Source organism: Pinus tabuliformis, chromosome 6, assembly GCF_031772625.1.
Source record: "Pinus tabuliformis cultivar Carrire ecotype Pingquan chromosome 6, CPIR1, whole genome shotgun sequence".
Lineage (NCBI taxonomy): Eukaryota > Viridiplantae > Streptophyta > Pinopsida > Pinales > Pinaceae > Pinus > Pinus tabuliformis.
The window spans coordinates 170,415,853-170,435,799 of record NC_142292.1 but is presented as its reverse complement, the minus strand read 5'-3'; the positions used below and the strand labels follow the sequence as shown (position 1 = coordinate 170,435,799).

The window sequence follows — 19,947 nt, the reverse complement described above, 5'->3', positions numbered from 1 at the left end:
ATATATTTAAGAGGACCTTCAACCATTTGCTCTCAGATTCAACATTCGGCCCGGAGATTTTATTTCTTGAAAAACTTGCTTCTGATTAACAGAGTAGCAACCATGGCAGATGCATAAAAAACTGCACTGGGTAGTTGCCGAGCGGCCCTCTTTGTCAACATCGCCGCAGCAGGGACTGCTACTGTCACAATCAGTATTTCTCTTGCGTATGTTTTTACCAGATGTCTCGAGAATTTTCCGACAAACCCGTGGAATTCTTCGCGATCTATTTCCTTATTTTTGTCTAAATCATATTCCTGCATGTAGTTGGTATCCACCCATGTTTAAATTTCACTTATGGAAAGGAATCCGAGAATCAAATTTTTAATTAAAATTGTAATTTTCTTATTATTATTTAAATTAAAATTATTAAAGACTTTTAAAATATTCGAATTATAAAAATTTTCCTATCTCAAATTTATAATTCTAACAAAATTTCAAAACAAATTTATTAAAAAAATAAATAATAAAGCTGTTTTTCAAATAATCAAAGTCAATCACACTGGTCTAAAAATTAATAAATATACCATACAGATAAACTATTACAGACCTCCATCATTTTGACCATGGTTTCCTTTGATGGAGGAACCCAGCGGGCGCCACCTATCTCGTTGAGTTTCCTGTTCAAAAAAATCAGAAGGAAAGAGAAAAAAATAAGGAAGAAAGGATCTTCAACCATAGAGAAGAATGAAATGAAATTTAGAGTTGCAGACTTTTGCCCTAATTTTACAAGCCTACTTGAACATTTCAATTGCTGTTTCATGCAGCTGCTCAAAGGTCACAGATTTCTTCTTAGCGTTTCCACCGGGCAAACTGTCAAATGCAGCGTCTATGATCTTAGTCACATATTCTTGTGAGACGCGTTCTGTATCATAGCATTAATGAAAATTTTAGGAGTTAATATCGGTAAGTGTTTTTTTAATAATTTTTGAAAAGAATTATTATTATTTTTAAATGATTTGCTTATTTTTAGAGAAGATTTTTGGGCGAAAATCACATGGAATTTCATTTGTCGACGGGTTTCGAACCAACTAGTGTGGTTCATCGTCAGTTACAAGTTAAAAAACTTGTAACTGACGATGAACTTGTAACTGACGATGAACCACACTAGTTGGTTCGAAACACGTCGACAAATGAGATTCCATGTGATTTTCGCCCAAGAATCTTCTCTAAAACTGATATAGATCACAGAAGCCTTAACTCTATGATTTGCTCATATTTTATAATATAAAATTATTTTATTTTGAAAATCATTAAAATTTTAAAGGGACAATATATAAAATGATTAGAAATTTAAATAGTTTTATAAGAATATCTAAAATTATGTAGCATATCTTTTGGATACATTGTATTAGGTTTTTTTATAATTGACATTTCAAATCAGAACGGTGGTTTATCTTCAACAATCTTTCACATCCTGAAGATGAACCAGTAAAGATGAATCACCATCGCTGGTTCGAAACGTCGATTATAAAGAAACTTAATGCGATGTATCCAGAAGATATGCTACATAACATAATCATGAAACTCGCAGAAACCTCAAAAAACAAAATATCCAAAATATTTTTGGATTAGTTATACTTTTAGAGATTTCTAAACTTTAAGATAAATTTCTATCTTTAAAATTTTCTATACAAAATTAATATAAAAACCAAAAAAATTATTATATTTCACATGTTTCCGAAATCAATACATTTACTCCAGACCCATGAATTATGACAAATCCTAATGCTTGCACACACAAAAATATGATGTTGGCAGCAACACACAGAATGCTGAGATTATGTGATTCACAGCTCTTCAACTTCACTTCTTTACTGGCATATTGGTTTTGATGTAATTTCCATTGTTATAGTCTTGAAGGCAGGATACTTTGCCAGACCCGCCATTGCAAGGCAGAAATAGTCCGTGCAACCAAAAAGAAAGATATGTTTTAAGAATAACTGGGCATCAGGTTATTCTAAAATTTTGGCTTTATCAAAAGGTCCCCATTTCTTTGAATCTCCTATTTTCCTCTCGGCTATTTTCTCATTTTTATTCGAAGTACTTCTCTCCTCAATTTCTATTAAGTGCATCTCACGCAAAGATGTAAGCAGGGCCTTTCTCAATGCTATTGGTATAGTTTTTTATATTTTAATAATGAATATAAATTCATTTTACAAGTTTTTTTACTTGAAAATTATTTAAAAATAATAATAATTTATTAATTTTAACTTTAAATAAAAAAAATTATTTATATAATATAATTAAAAGAATTTATTAATATAATATAATAGAAAAAGGTAAAATAGAATTTATATTAATATAATAGAAATAGGAAAAGCTATGAAAAATGTGTTAACATAATATAAAAAGGTTTATTATAATAAAATAAAAAAAACCATTCAATTATTTTATTAAAAAAATTATTAATATAATATAATTAAAATTTTTATTAATATAATGTAATAGAAAAAGGTAAAATTGAATTTATATTAATATAATAGAAATATAAAAAGGCATGAAAAATGGGTTAATGTAATATAAAATGGTCTATTATAATAAAATACAAAAAAAATCAATTATTTTAATGGGTTAATGTAATATAAAATGGTTTATTATAATAAAATAGAAAAAAAATTCAATTATTTTATTAGAAAATTAAAATATGTAAATAAAATTTATGGTTAAACATACTGAAAACACCATATGGATTTGTCTAAAAACAAAACAAACTTGCTCAAAACACTATATGGATTTATCCAAAAGTAGAAACTAGGCTTAAGAATCAAATGACAAATGAAAAATAAGAATCATATTGAAGGGATTTCCCTAAAGGAAACTAGGATTATAATACTAAAGAGTGACAGATAAAAGATAAGTTTATTTGGAAAAGAATAACTCCATGAAAGCTCAAAGATTAGAGAGGAGTGTTGTAACTAACTCTTTTAGTAGAGGAATGGAGAATAATTGGAGTTTCCTTAGAAGATATAGGAGTTTCAACTTGAATTTTTTCACCATGCTTCATGACTAACCAAGACAAGGAAGTAATCATTTTTCGACTAGCTCCACATGGTCGCAAACATCCTTCTATTCATTATCATAAGATACTAGAGCATGGGCCAAAAATTCCTTTTTGTGCCTATATATCTTCCTTGTGCAGTAGAATTTTGCTTCCCTAGTGCGACTTGAACCTGGATCAAAAATGAAGTCAAGAATCATTGCCTTGACCTCTGCTTTTTCCATTAAGGCTATGGAAATTTCAACCTTTTCTTCAACAACATGCACAATATTTTAGAGGCAAAGCAAAGTTGTTCTAAGATAAGTCGAAGCAATAGTGATGGCATTTTCTTTATCCCTAGTTGGATATAGAGCATTCTTCCCTTTCAAATAAAGTGAGGGGTTTTGCTCATGTAAGCAAAATGAGAGGCCATAGAGTCAAGGCTATTATGAACTAAAACCAAATTCTAAAACTGAAAGTGAGCTAGGACAACTAGACAAGCTAGTAAGAGATTAGGGGATGAATATGGAAAATTACCACAAATATCTCCCTTAAACTAGGATATTTTTCCATTAAGGGATGGCATGATCATGTAAAGGTGCTATAAATTTAGGGAAATTTCCCACATATAAATTTTAAGGTAGATAGATCAAGTCATCATTCCCATGATTCACATTTTCTTCATCTCTTCAAGTGTGCCATGAATGTGCGATAGCCCCTTCATTTCCTTCTTGCATAAAGGTGTATTCCTCTTGTCTGTTTCAATGGCATAACATTTAGAGCTATGCATTGGGGTGCCTTCTAGTAATCTTATTCCACAACACTTGGCTACCAATGAGGTGGATCAGGTGACCTAGATCATTTTCATGGTGCCCCATCCCAATTGGGACACTAAAAAAAATAGATTAATATAATAGAAATAAAAAAAAACTACTCAAAAAATGGATTAATCAAAATGTTGGGAGATGAACATATTCTATGTTGACCATAAACTATATGGAATCTCACAAATATAATTTAGTTCGAAAATGTGACAAACAATCATTATGAATATATAATGTATTGATGAATACTTATATATGGAATATATGTGCATAGTTAATGTATATGTACCCAATTGTCTCCTTGAGGCACTATATTGATAGCAATAGAGGAAATCAAAAAGTCCTTGCAAACTTTGCCATTCTCAATTTATTTTTATTTTTTATGTTTTGATTTTAAAAATGCATTTTTGGTGTGTGCTTTAGTTTACATTTTTCTTTTCAATGAGTTAGGTAGAATAAATATATCATTTTAGATTTTTATTCTTAGGGTTTGCTGAAGGGAATTAAAAAATAAATTGAAATTGTAGAACTTTGACATGTGGCATATGCAAGGGTGGTGTGGAAATTGGTGGTTTTAATTTTATATTATGTTTTGTTAATGCCACGTCAAAGTTGGCGGCTCTAAGTTGCTTGTGCTCCCATTCTTCTTTGAATTCTCTCTCTCCATATAAAGCATATATTACATTGATCAAGCGTAGAATTCACATAATACCTAGTGTAAGGGTTGGATTGATGAGGGCCATGTTATGAAACCAGCTCACAAAAAGATAGAAAAGAGAAATCCACGCCTTAGAATTCAACCTCTTCGAGGGGGCATCCTCCTTTACATTACATAAATGAGCAATTCTTGGATGATTCAAATGAAAAAGCCTCCTTTCTATATATAGGAGTCTAAGGAGTCACAATATAACCCAGCCGACCTAACAATAATAATATAAAGCCACAAAAATAACAATAGAGGGATTCTATGGGGCACAATAATGACAATATGGGGGCAATAGGGGCACAACAATATTAATAAGGGATACAACTACAATAGTAATGGGGTAATCACTAGTATTATAGGGACCCAACATGCCCCTCTCCTTCAAAAAAGTGTTGTCCTCAACGCTTCAGTAGTTCTGGATGCTTCTGTATAAAATTCTCATCCTCCCATGTGGAATATTTAGCGGATAAGTTCTTCCACTTGATAAGATACTCCGAAATTGATTGATTTCGTAACTATCAAGTTCTTGTTTCTGTGACTGCTTCTGGTTCGAATATAATTTTTCCTTCCTCATCAAGTTTTGGCAATATTGTTTGAACTGGGAGCTTGTCACCTATAACCTTCTTTAAACATGAAACATGGAAAACTGGGTGCAATCGAGAAGCTGTAGGAAGCTCCAATTTGTATGCCATAGTACCAATCTTTTGCAACACCTTGTATGGACCATAATACTTTGGTGATAATTTATTATCCTTCTTAGCTTGCTTGAGGGACATTTGCTTATATGGTTGTAACCGTAGGAATCACCTACATCAAAACTTCTTTCGCTACGATGTTGATCTGCCTGTTGTTTCATTCTATTCTGTGCCAACACAAGGTTATCCTTTAAGAGTTGGAGGACATGTTGTTGATGTTCGATGTGATGTTCCACTGCTTGATCCTTAGAATTTTCTCTTAAATATGATGTGATGGATGGTGGCTGATATCCATAAAGTGCCATAGATGGGGTCATTTTTGTTGCTATATGGAAGGAAGTGTTATACCACCATTTAGCCAGAGGCAACCATTTGACCTATTGTGTCTGTTTATCAGATACAAAGAAACGAAGATATCCTCCCAAACATTTGTTTACTATCTCAGTTTGCCCATCAGATTGAGGATGATAAGATGAGCTATGAGCTAACTGAGTACCAAGACAAGAAAATAATTTTGTCCAAAAATTTCCAGTGAAAATGGGATCTCCGTCACTTACAATAATCTTTGGGTTTCCATGTAGCTTTTGAATTGTTTCCATAAATGCAGTAGAAACTATACTGGCTTTAAATGGATGTGATAATGCACAAAAGTGTGCATACTTGGTAAGTCTATCAACTACCACCATGATGACACTCTTTCCCTCAGACTTGGGTAAACTTGTGATAAAATCCATTGAAACCTCCTCTCAACGTTGGCTTGGAATGGATAAAGGTTTTAATAGACCTGGTGTCTTAATTGTTTCAACTTTATTTTGTTGGCAAACCAAACATTCCGCCACAAACTTTTGAATATCTGATTTAAGGCCCTCCCAAACAAATTCCTTCTTAACCCTGTGGTAAGTTTTTAAAAACCCTGAGTGCCCTCCTAAGGGAGAAGTGTGCAATTCCATAAGAATCTTTTGTTTTAGCTGGAATTCTTATAGAGGTATAAGCGATCTTTGTACCATAACGAATCATTTTTCCAGCTAAATGTATCAGACGTACTGGAGTCTTGTTGTAACTTTCGAATAAGTGCCCACACTTCTTCGTCATTCTTCCATTCCTCCCTTGCTTCGTTTATCCAATCTGGTTGGATAATAGAAATGGCGCACAACAATGCTTCCACATCCTCATCCTTTCTTGAGAGTGCATCTGCCACCACATTTTGCTTCCCTTTTTTGTAGATGATTTCAAAGTCATAACCCAACATCTTTGTGACCCACTTTTGTTGCTCTTCAGAGGATAATCTTTGTTCTAAAAAGTATTTAAGGCTATCATGATCCATTTTTACCTTGAAGTGTCTTCCCATTAGGTAGGGTCGCCATTTCTCAAGTGCATGGAGTATTGCCAACATTTCCTTCTCATAAATAGCTTTGTGTAAAAACTTTCCCTTGATTGGACGACTTTCGAAAGCAATGGGTCTTTCATCTTGCATTAAAACAACACCAATTCCATTTCCTGAAGCATCACATTCCATAATAAAGGTTTTTGTGAAGTCTGGTGTAGCTAAGACCAGTACTTGGCACATTGCCTCTTTAAGATGCTCGAAGGCCTTTGTTGCTTCTGGAGTCCATGAAAATGCATCTTTCTTCAATAATGTTGTTAGAGGTGCTGCTATGCTCCCATAATTTTTAACAAACTTGCGATAATACCTTGTCAACCCAAGAAATCCTCGCAGATGCTTTATGGATGTGGGGATTTTCCATTCCTTAATGGATTTAATTTTGCTAGGGTCTACCTTAACTCCTTCATGAGATACAATATGACCCAGATATTCCATCTCTTGTACTCCAAAGAAACATTTGGATCTTTTTTCATATAGTTGTTTCTCCTCCAATAATTGTAGCACCCTGTCAACATGTTCAACATGATCCTTCCAAGACTTGCTATAGATTAATATATCATCAAAAAATACTAACACAAATTTTCTAAGGAATGGTTTGAAAATGGAATTCATCAAACCTTGAAATGTTGAAGGTGCATTGGTAAGGCCAAAAGGCATGACCAAAAATTCATAATGACCCTCATGAGTTCTAAATGCTGTTTTCGGAATGTATTCAGTCTTCATTTTGATTTGATGATATCCTGAATGAAGATCCAACTTGGTGAAGTAAATTGATCCATGCAACTCATCCAGTAATTCATCAATGACTGGAATGGGAAACTTATCTTTAATAGTGAGCTTGTTGAGCTCCCTATAATCCGGACACATGCGCCATGATCCATCCTTCTTGTGCACCAATACTACTGGAGCAAAGAAAGAACTTTGACTCAGTTGAATTATACTAGCCTCTAGCATTTCTGCAACCATACGTTCAATTTCACTCTTTTGGGCATAGGGATATATGTACGACCTAATGTTTGGAGGAACACTTCCTGGAATCAGATGAATAGGATGATCATGATCACGAATAGATGGGAGACCTTTGGGAGTCTCAAATACCTTGGAATGATTGTCCAAGACTTTTTGGAGATCTGAAGAAATAGATGATTCCAATGTAGAAACATCTAGTGAACATAATTGTGCAATTACATCTCTTTGTTCCTTTTTTAGAAGCTTTGTCATACCGTTAGAGCTGATTATCTTTCCCGGTTTCCCTGCAATACCCCTTAATTCAACTTCCTTTCCTTCCATATAAAATTTCATGAAAAGTTCTTGAAAATTAAAAGCTATTGTACCCAAGGATTGTAGCCATTGGACTCCTACTACAACATCAGCACGTCCCATTGGAATGGAAAGCATTGGGCTAGTCAATACATATTCTCCCATGGATAGCTTGATATTATGGCACTTTCCAGAGCAATTTATTGTTCCTCCATTTGCAACCATCACTTGACACTCTGGTGCTGGATATAAGAAGCATTTTAATTCTTTTGCTACCTTACAATGAATAAAATTGTGGGTACTTCCTGAATCAATCAACACTATTACCTTTTTCTTCTTGATTTGTCCTTCTATCTTGATGGTTTGAGGAGTGGTAATTCCTGCCAATGCATTACAAGATATGGTCGGATTCATTTCTTATTTATCTAGGCTTTGTTCCTGGAGTATATCCTCTTCTTTTAACCTTTCTTGCTCCTTTTCTTCTTCCTCTTCACAATCTATGTAGAATAATTTCTTCTCAGCACACTTATGACCTTTAGTGTATTTGCTATCACAACTGTAACAAAGCCCTTTTTCTCTTTTTTCTTCCAATTTTTGTGGTGTCAACCTTATAGGTTGTGGAAGACTAGGGGAAACAACACTTCCATCTTTATAGTTGTGAGTGGTATGCTTCCTGGTTGCCATAATTTTTCTTTCCAATTTTCTTGCTAACTTGAATGCCTTCTCTAATGAATCAGGTTCCCAAAGGCGAACATCATGTTGGATATTATCCTTTAAAGTCCCTATGAACACATCAATCCTATGCTCCTCTGGAATATTTTTTACCCTTATGTTCAATTTTTGGAACTCCTCAATGTGCTCCATTATTTAACCCTTTTGTTTGAGACTTATCAATTGGCTAAAAAAAGTGTTGCTTTTTATATCCTTAGAATGTGCTGTTAATTCTTTTGTAAAAATTGCCCAAGTGATAATTTGTTTACGAGAGAAAAGCCATTGATACCATACAAATTGATTTGGTTCCAAATATAAAGTTGTAATACGTACCTTTTGTGTGTTTTGCACATTATTGAGATCTTAAAATTGATCCATCTGTAATATCCATGTTGCGGGATCCTTGCCATCAAACTTCCTCATATCGATTTTTGGAATATGGTGGGTCTTAGATCCAACATTAGAGTCTATGGAATCATGATTAACATTTCTTTTGTTCTCATCATGAGTTTCCTTTACTACCCTTTCACCATTAGTGACCATTTCTTGTAGCAACTTATTCATATTTATCTTAAATTCTTCCATCTTATCATCCATGCCATCAATTTTAGCGTCCATGCCATTCATCTTAGCTTCCATGCCATCCATATTAGCTTCTACACCTTTATTTAAACAATCCATCGTAGCTTCTACACCTTTCTTTAAACCATCCATCTTAGCTTCTACATCTTTCCTTAAACCATCCATCTTAGGTTCTGTTGCTTTTTGTGCAAGTGACACTTGTTGCACTTGGTCTCATAATTTTGATATATCATGTTGCATTTCTTCCTCTTCTTCATAAGTATTGCTAGAGCTTTCAGGTTTCTTACTAGGTGTTTGCATTTTCTTTCCTCGGGGCATAAATTACCAATTCAAACTAATTTTTCAAACCTGGCAAGATTATGCAAAAATTAAAAAAAAACTACACACCTTTTTTCACTTTGTAGAAGCTTGATATTGAATTTGATGTATCTCTGCAATTTCGGATCATCCAGTTCTGAAATTGCGACCTATAGTAGCCCTTTTTGTCCTCTTTCCAATGCCATCAGTCTGATCCAAGTTGGATTCTCCAAGGAAGAGTTATGCACAATCTCCCAAGATGACCTGATTATAGACTAGTTCAGTAGAGCGAACTTGTACGACGTGCCATGAGTCACTGTTTTGACCTTTGGATCTGAAAATGATATACAAGAAACTAAAGTCCGTCCTCTTTCTGTACCTTCCTACGAAATTTGAATCCGATGCTCAGAGAGAAAGTTATGACGATTTTACCCAGGTCACCTGTTTGGAATGTAATTCAGGAGTCTTCAAAAAGACCAACTTCCTCAGATCATATCTCCGCAAATATAGTGCGAAAAGCTCTGAAATTCAGATCCAAGATTCAACATGATTTTTTCTCAAATGGTTTTTTTTTTAGCTTCTAAAACATCGCAGAAAAAAAGTTATAGCGAAAATGCCACGATGACCTGTTTGGAGTAGCGAAACCTTAGAATCCAAAGCTCTGATACCAAATATTATGAAACCAGCTCACAAAAAGATAGAAAAGAGAGATCCATGCCTTAGAATTCAGCCTCTTCGAGGGGCCAACCTCCTTTACATTACATAAATGAGCAATTCTTGGATGATTCAAATGACAAAACCTCCTTTCTATATATAGGAGTCTAAGGAGTCACAATATAAGCCAGCCGACCTAACAATAATAATATAAAGCCAGAAAAATAACAATAGAGGGATTCTATGGGGCACAATAATGACAATATGGGGGCAATAGGGGCACAACAATATTAATAAGGGATACAACTAAAATAGTAATGGGGTAATCACTAGTATTATAGGGACCCAATAGGCCATGTCTGCTTTGGCACAAAGCTAAAAGCTAATAGGTGGCTTGAATTTCTTTCCTCCTCCTCATTTCATTTGGGAAAGGTGTAGCCTTTCTTGTTTATAGAGTTAAGGAAATTATGTATAGAGGTTAATTGAACAATATTTGTTTTGTAGATGAAAGGCACCTAAGTGAATGCTTAAGCATCTAAGTCTTTCCTTATATTGGCCCTTGCTTTATCATTGGTTTCTGCAAAGATTGTGTTAGGGTCTTTCCTTGAACCTTTGTAGTAGACAACTATGTTTCTTGGTATTGAGGTCATCTCTAGTAAATAAGGTTCATATAGTAAATGTTATTGTGAAAACAATAATTGTATGAAATACTATTAGAAGTTTCCACATACTAAAATTTTCCTGCTCTAGAATGTCTGTAGGACATATTATATAGCTATTTAAAGAACTAGAAGTGATGTAATGATATGTCTTGTTAAGCATTGCAATTGGAGCTATGCTCAACTGGAGATTGTCCCTCAAAGAGGAAAATGTACATTACTTTCATTAATAAAGTTGATGCTATTTATGGTATTCACGTTCTCTACAATTACCTATTTATCTTATAATCCACCATTTCTACTCTATATCTAGGTATAATATGTTATTATTGCTTTAAATATTTAATTTTTCTAATAAAGAACAACATAAATGATACCGAAGCACTTTCCTAAGCCAATATTTTAGATTTTATTTGTAGTATAAGTCATATTAATGTATGTATAAATAACACAACAACTTGTAATTTAATTAGTAAATCTATGGGAGGGGAAGAATATGTAGAGGAAATATAAGCAATTGCACCTATTTTGAAAATCTTTTAACTTGTACTAGTACCCCTTCAAGTAGTACCACATTAGACAACTCTTTTATGTGGAATTTCACTTCCGTGTACCCTCAAGCATATTGTAAGTACCCTAGATTACTTGAAATCAAATTTAGATATGTTAATCGATTGAATTTTTGATATAGTCCACTAAGAAAAGCATTTGGGAAAAAATATTCTCTAATATTTAGGCAATATGGAAGTACAACTAACGGTGTGGTAAAGCCTCCTTACTTGGTACCTTAAGAAATTTAGTCAAGTATTAATATTGGACCCTGCACATGTGTCACAAAGCTCTAACACCTAAAACTCTCTTTCCCTCAAGACCCTATAAATCATATCCCTTATTGCTACTCCATGAATTTCCTATATAGATTATAGTATCAAGAATTTGGGGATATATTAACACAATATATTCAAGTAGGAGTACAAATCTAATGTTAAGAGTAGTAAAAAAATAGTATGTGTCCTACCCACACCCTTATTTGAGACTTATCTCAATAAAGTTCTTGCATCAAACTAGTTGTCATGGTACCTCTATCTAGTAAGTATTTTTGGTAGACTTACTCCCACTACTACTAAGAAACTATCTCAATAGACATAGGAAATAGTGATATTTACCTTGGTCCTACTCTCTAGTAATATTTTTCATGTGGACCCACATGTCTATGCCTACCACTTGTGGCATCAAGTTATCCACCAAAGTCTCATGTTTGGAAACTATGCGACAAGATGCAACATAATATAAATTACAACCAATCTTATGCCAAGGAAAATATTGATCCATCTATGATAAGTTATCCAAACTAAAGTCACTCCTTGAAAAGATGTTCAAACTCATGGAAATGCAAACTTATATCCTTGCTTCATTATGTATGCATTATTAATGGTGAGACTACTTGTCCCCGAAGGAATGGTCTAAATCATCCAATCCCATTAGGAATTATTCTACCTCAGTAATCTATGATTCTATGACTCACATGTGGCATATACTTCGTAAAGTGGATCTCAAAATATTTAATGGATTCAACCCCAGAGGTTGGGTTACTTAGATGGGACATTATTCTTCCCTACATGTAATTATAGATGATTTAGTGAAGTTTTATGTGGGAATATTATTTGGATCCTTAAAGTTGGAAATTGAATAATAAATCCTATATAGGTTATATGTCTTGGACAAAAATCTATCTCATGCCTTTGTGAATGCTTTGAAACATACGTTCATTATTTGGGACCAATGGCCAAGCTTAAACATTCTGGTATAATTGAAGATTTCATACTTACTTTTGAACAACAAATCATTCACATCAGAGGCATGATCAATAGTTTTCTCAAGGAATTCTTCATTAGTGGTGTGGAAGAAAAAATACATGCACAATCCCTAATGATTTATCTTACTACTTGGTTAGAATCCTTTCAAAGAGGTAAGGAAGCTTAAAGGTGACGAAAGCTCGAATTAAAATATTACCATTTATTCTTCATCATTTTCCTACTATTTCTCCCCTTTCCAATCCCTATCAATATTTTCTACCCCTATAGATCCACAAGCTAACCTAAGCTGAAATGGAAAAGTTCCAATTTAGAGGACTTTGCTACATCTATGATGAGAAATATTTTCATTGGCATAAATGTAAGGAGAAAAAACTATTTATCACCATTTTGATGGACATTTTTTATGATGAATTTAAAGCTATACCTTCTTAGATTATTAATCTACCCATTGGAGGAATTCCCCTATCTACTTTATAGGCTATGGTATCATATATCTCCCTATGTTCCTTGACTAACCTTTTTTCTCCCTAACCCTCAAATTGATTGGGTATGCCAAACATTGTAAAGTATTTGTCTTATTTGAGAGTAATAAAACACATAATGATCCAGGTGGATGTTGGTGGACACCCACCTATCCCATTTGGACCCCCACAATTGTCTCTTTCAGTCTTTTAAGTTTCCTAAATTGTAGCACAGTTTACTAATTTTAGCAGTTTTTCGGGTCCTGAACTTCCGGAGCCGTTTTGAGGCCCTAAACGACATTTTTTTGGGAATCTGGGTCAACATGGGTCCATGGTTGGATGTTGCCTCCCAAAGTGGTAGTACTCGGATAGATCTTTCTAACGAGCTATCATACGCGTCAAACAGATATCGTATGCCAAAGTTATGACCCCGGGAAATTGATGTACGAATTTACCCAAACGAGGCCCACAATTTGGCGTTTCATCTTCTAGGGTTAGGTTTTGGGATGTGAAGGGTTTTCCATTGTTTCTCAACAATAAATAGGCCTTCGAGCCTCATTGTAACACAGTTTTAGAACAGTTCAGAGGCATGTAGCCACCATATCTCTTCTCAGAGATAAGCTACCATCGCCCTAGCTGGTTTATTTCCATTTCTGGTTGTAAGCATATTTCAGTATTTTCCATTAATGAAATGAAGTATTATTTCCGCTGCATCTTTGTGTATATGGTTATCTCTGTAATTTGTTGCGTTCTTGTTTAAATCTGGATCAGTGGTATCAGAGCGGTCTGCTTTTTCTCTGTTTTTCTTTGCATGTCCCCAACGAGGTCGGGATATAAGGAGTTAGGGCTTGAACTGGTCGAACCTTTGCAAGACCAGCCTTGAAAATCCCGACGGCCTCCCATGGCGGATGAGAAGAAAGACGAGGGGGCAGGAGATCCTATCAGAATCTTGCTCGAAGAAGCCCTCGAGCGGCAAAGGAACGCGATGATGGATAGCTTTGCGCAGATCCTTCAGCGGCTACCCAAAGGCGACGCATCGGCTTCCAACAGCGACTCTGGAAACGCCACGCCGTTTAAGGTACAAGTTAATTTCGAAATCCCCATATTCGAGGGTAAAATAGACGCAGATGCCATAGATAAATGGTTAAATCTGCTAGATGGGTATTTTTCTGTTCATGAATTTTCAAGCCAGGAAAAGATTGTTTTCGATCTTCTCAAAGCAGCCCCCCACGTCAAGGACTGGTCGGAAACCTACTGCGAGCAGAAGGATGAAAGTACAGACTCACTATTTTCAGCCGCACCCACTTGTAATGACTTCTTGGATGCCATCAAGGAGCAGTACTACCATGTCGGAAGCTATGAGGACAAATACATCAAATGGACCACACTGCGATAGGGACGAGACCAAAATGTGCCGGAGTTCACAAACATTTTTCATACCCTTCGCACACAGTTGGGTATCAAATATTCTGAGCTGCATCTGGTACTCAAATACCGTGGCTGCCTGCACAAGTACATCCAGGAAGAGATGGTGTTCTTGAACATCTCCTCGCTCGGCACGACGTACCGATACGCTGTCAAAATCGAGCAAAATTTCAAACAGAAGAAGCGAGACTTTGGATCTACAAATCTGAAGCCCAAAGGACAAAGCCAAGGCAGGGTGACCCAAGACAACCCGTCGAAGCCACAAGAAAAGAACAACACCATGAAGCCGAAGAAGGACACAAGGAAATGGTGTGAGTTCCACAAGAGTCCCACTCATAACACAAGTGAGTGTCGGACCAAGCAGTCGCTGGTGGCTGAGTTGAAGGCTTCCGAATCAGATGCATGTTCCGACCCTGAGCCAGAACCCGACAAGGGGAATGGCAAAGGGAAGCAGATCATTGATGCGGATCCCAGCGCCACTGTTGCCACCGCCAAGATCCAGAAAGATGAGCCCGAAAATCCAAAGGAAGGGGAGCGCCTTTTCCACTCACAGATGTGGGTGAAGGGTTCACCGCTACAATTCATTATCGAAAGTGGCAGCCAAAAGAACCTCGTTTCAGCAGAGGTCGTGAAGCGGTTGGGCCTACTGACTACACCGCACCCGCAGCTGTACAGTATCGGGTGGCTTCACGAAGGACGAGATCTGAAAGTTCGCCAGCAGTGCCGCCTTCCATACAGCATCAAACCCTTCACGGACGAGGTATTGTGTGATGTTACACCTCTGGATGTTTGCGATGTATTATTAGGCCAACCATACTTTTGGAGGTGACATGCTGTGTATGAGTCAAGGCCTCGTGTTGTCATTATATCTTTGAATAATTCATTATACAGGATACCAGAGGTAGCCCCACCTACCGCCACATCTTTGATCACTGCTAAGAAAGGCAGCAAGCTCATATCACACACCAGGAAATTCATCTGTCTGGTTCACTCCCAGAGTAAGGGGAAGATCGTTACTACATCCATGACCCCTACAAAGGGTTCCTCTATGCAGCAACATCATCAAAGGAATACGGTCATGACAGAACACAGGAACAACTTCTCCTCACCCACAGGGGTACCACACAAGCTTCAAGTGGGCAACAAAGTCTGGTTACATCTGCAGAGAGAACGCCTTACCAGAACCCATCAGAAACTTAGACCACTCCGACATGGTCCTTACACCAGTACCAAGGCTACGAGCAACAATGCTTTGAAGCATAGCATTCCTCCATTCTTTCGTTTGCTCCGAGTGTTCAATGTGGATCATTGTCAACCATGATTTCCACCATTTCTGGACACATCAGAGATTGCAGAACAGCTCACCAGAGACCCAACTCGACAGAAGCTTCCTCATCTCAGGGAGGAACTCAACGCAATGGGACCATTGCTTCCTAAGGGGGAGGAATGATCCAGGTGGATGTTGGTGGCCACCCACCTATCCAATTTGGACCCCCACAATTGTCTCTTTCAGTCTTTTCAGTTTCCTAAATTGTAGCACAGTTTACTATTTTTAGCAGTTTTTCGGGTCCTGAACTTCCAGAGCCGTTTTGAGGCCCTAAACGACGTTTTTTTGGGAATCTGGGGCAACATGGGTCCATGGACTAATGTTGCCTCCCAAAGTGGTAGTACTCGGATAGATCTTTCTAACGAGCTATCATACTCGCCAAACGAAGATCGTATGCCAAAGTTACGACCCCGGGAAATTGATGTACCAATTTACCCAAACGGGGCCCACAATTTGGTGTTTCATCTTCTAGGGTTAGGTTTTGGGATGTGAAGGGTTTTCCATTGTTTCTCAACAATAAATAGGCCTTCGAGCCTCATTGTAACATAGCTTTAGAACAATTCAGAGGCATGTAGCCACCACATCTCTTCTCAGAGATAAGCTACCATCGCCCTAGCTTGTTTATTTCCATTTCTGGTTGTAAGCATATTTCAGTATTTTCCATTAATGAAATGAAGTATTATTTCTGCTGCATCTTTGTGTATATGGTTATCTCTGTAATTTGTTGCGTTCCTGTTTAAATCTGGATCACATAACTTCATTAATATACATGTATCCCAAGAAACATATTTCTCCATCCATGTTTTGAACAACTTCCAAATCACGATTATTATTGGAAGTTCTATGAAATGTGGTGGTCATTGTGAATAAGTGTGGATTTAAATGGATGACTATTCCTTGAAAACCCACATTTTTTCTATTGAAATGGGAGGTTGTGATATTTCCTTATGTGTTTAATGGTTATGGAAATTAGGACCCATCACCATGGATTTCTATGAGTTATACATTAATTTCTAGTAGGAGGTACATAGATACACTTTGAAATTTATTTCAACTAGCTCCCTAAATATTATCAACTCCAATCATATGGAAAAAATTCTTAAAAGAGGCCAGTCAAGCATTGTAGGTCAATTCCATGAAATTTAATGCTTTGAGACACCTTCTCTACCCATTCATACTGACATGTAGTTAGTATTTTCCAAACATCAACCTACCTTGAGCCTCCCTAAGGAATACCACCCTTTCGAGGTGAGAATGACCATTCCATTATGTTCATACCAGGTATCCCCCGCCTAATATATTTCCATATCACCATTCATTTTCCTAAGGTAGTGCACCCATTCTCTACTTTTTCAATCCATTGGGTTATGACACTATGATGCTTAGGATTCCTTCATAGAGTAGTAAGGAAGTCTCAAAGTTTTGTAGCTTTGGGAGCTTATAGATGCCCTCAAGATTTAGGCACCACTAAGGCTATACTCTAGGCATATTTCCCAAAAAATTCCCCCCTTCAAGCTCCATATTTACCCAAGACAAGCAAGGATAATTAGTTGTACAATTCACTAGGAAAATATTCCCAAAAATCTCCCTTGCTCCAATATTAACAAAGAAAAGAAAGGATAATTAACCATGAAATTCTTTAGGAAAACCTTTCAAAACAATTCCTCCTCCAATCTCCAACCTTACACAAGACAAGCAAGGAGATTGAGCCAAGGAATACATTGAGTGAACCTACCCAACCAATTCCCCTTCAAGCTCCAATGTTATCCATGAACAATAATGTTTACCACAATATTCCACCATGGAGTTTAAAATAGATTCTAGGTCACATGGTTTAAAGGTTTAATGGGAATGATCTAAATTGGATGGTTATATTATTTGTCATCTATCATAATGATTTTAAAGATGATTTTTTTTTTTTAAGAAGAAGTAATCTATTAATATTTACAGAAAAATAAAGAGAGGACGAAGCCTCAACCAATTTTAATGTAGAGTATCAACAAAATCTGGACTGCCCCAACATTGGGGAAACCAGTCCACAGAGAGCATAAAAACCAAAAATGGTATCAATTCTTGAGTCTAGAACCCACAAAAGAAACAGTGAGATGACGCCCTGAAAAATAGTCCAGATAGGATACCAGATTCCATCCAAAACTAACAAAAACAAAAAGACCAGATAGAAAACACCTGGAAGCCACATCCTAACACCAGGCAACCATGTTTGAACCCCTGACAGCCTCGTCCAAATCTCTGGCTGCCACGTCCAGCCACCTGGAAGCCACGTCAGCCTAGTTGAAGTCATTCGGGATGGGTTCCTCGATGATTGGGCAAGCCCACTCATCCGTCTCGTCCCTAGAAACGCTGCCATGTGGCTCTCCATCACCGCCGTATGGCTCTCCACCATCGCCAGAAGTAACTTGTAGAGAAGACCTGTCGTGACTCGAACCTTCACCATGCTGATTGCCACCGAATTTTTGGCCATGCAAAGTGAAGAGGCCCTCGTGTATCCCATTCTTTTTAGTATATCTGCAATTGCTAACTCTGGGAGCGTCCTCCTGCGACAAGTTGGAATTGTCGACCTGAGAGGCAGTTTGAGTGTTTTCTTTAGTGAAGAGGATGGAGATAGTAGCGGTAATGATCAGCTTGTGCAGGGAGCTACAGAACCTGAATTGGGTTGAGTTTGGATTGAGATGAATGGGCAGAGGAAAATTAGTTTAGTGGACAGCAAAGTCGCCATGCACAGCATCTGAAGAACGAGTCAGACCCCGCCTACTTCTAGTGCTTGGATATCTACCTGCCCCAAGAAATGGAGGATGATGCAGTTCAGGGGAGGGAGAGGAGGTGGCACGCTCAGGGTACTGCTCAGTCGGAGGGCGAGAACTTCCTCCCCGAGTTCCTCCCCTTCGACTTCTCATACGATGTCTCACCATGCTGATATCGCTGGCTGAGCGCTCAGAGGGAGCAGTGACAGGAGGGACAAAGGCAACAGGAGCACTAGCAGAATAATTGTGAGGTGGAGCATGGTCGTTCTGAGCCAAGGTTAGAATGCAGAGCCAGAATGGGAATGGTGAAACCCATTACCAAAATCCGCGCAACATACTATCCAGCAGTGATGGCCTGTTGCAGTGTGAAGGCTGGGTTCATAGGCTTGAGGCGGGCAGGTGCAGTGGAGCAGGGGAGACGGTGAAAGAATGAACCGAGGTACCTCCATATCCAAACAATAAATGACTTTTTGCCGCTTCAAACTTGCATTGAATGTTGCCTGCAGTGTGTCTTGAAGGTGCCTCAGGGTGGTATGGGGAGGGGCGCCATCAGCCAAGTGGCCTGTCCCCTCGCCGCCATCCTTCAAAGTGTTCATTAAAACCATAACGTGTCACCCACATCCGGGTAAAGATGAATTTCATATAGGAATCAACTTATAGGTCAATTTCACCAGTGGCTCCTAGTTTGGAGAATTGTGATTTTAAACCTTTAAGAGACATTAAAGAAAGTTTGCTGGGGTCCAAAATATCTCACTTCTTCAAACCACATGGTGTTTTTTTATACAAAGCGACCTTTCTAATGGTGAAAGAAATATGCTAATTAGAGTTCATATGCAAAAGTTATGCCTCTTGAAAGTTAGCCTTCTCATTTGATCACTAGGGCTTTGCAGATGGTTAGAAAGATTCTTCTGACAAAAATGAGGGAGTATCACTCGATGAAGGGCCTAATTAGGCTTATACTCATTTTGGATCTCACTATCCATTGGTATGTGGGCATGGTTTCCAACAAAAGAAAGTTTTGGATAAAATATAATATTGATCCAAATAAAGTATATATAATATAAAAGCTTATTATATACTATATAATATATATAACTTATGTGTGTGTGTGTGTGTCCTAGATAATTAGAAGCAAGTTTATGTAAATATTAGACACAAATAGAAGAATGATTAATGTATAATAAGAAATAGTTCACAAAAATCAATAATAATTAAGACATAAGTACACATCTTTATATTTTTGAATAAATCTTTGTTCAAAAATAATATTTTGCATACATTTGTATCTAAAAAATTCCATTGTAGAAATTACTGAAACAAAAAATAATTTCATGCATCAAAGTGAAATATGGAACTAAATGGCT

General features: G+C 36.8%; 1 protein-coding gene across 1 annotated transcript; it reads right to left on the bottom strand.

Moving 5' to 3' along the window:
• LOC149257928 (uncharacterized) lies at positions 1–18,225 on the bottom strand. The gene is made up of 4 exons (XM_089392192.1): positions 18,009–18,225; positions 778–904; positions 590–659; positions 1–296 (listed from the first exon to the last, which is right to left on the bottom strand). The coding sequence occupies exons 1-4, from the start codon at positions 18,223–18,225 to the stop codon at positions 60–62; spliced, it is 651 nt and encodes a 216-aa protein (XP_089248318.1). The 3' UTR covers positions 1–59.
• Between the last annotated feature and the right edge of the window lie 1,722 nt (positions 18,226–19,947).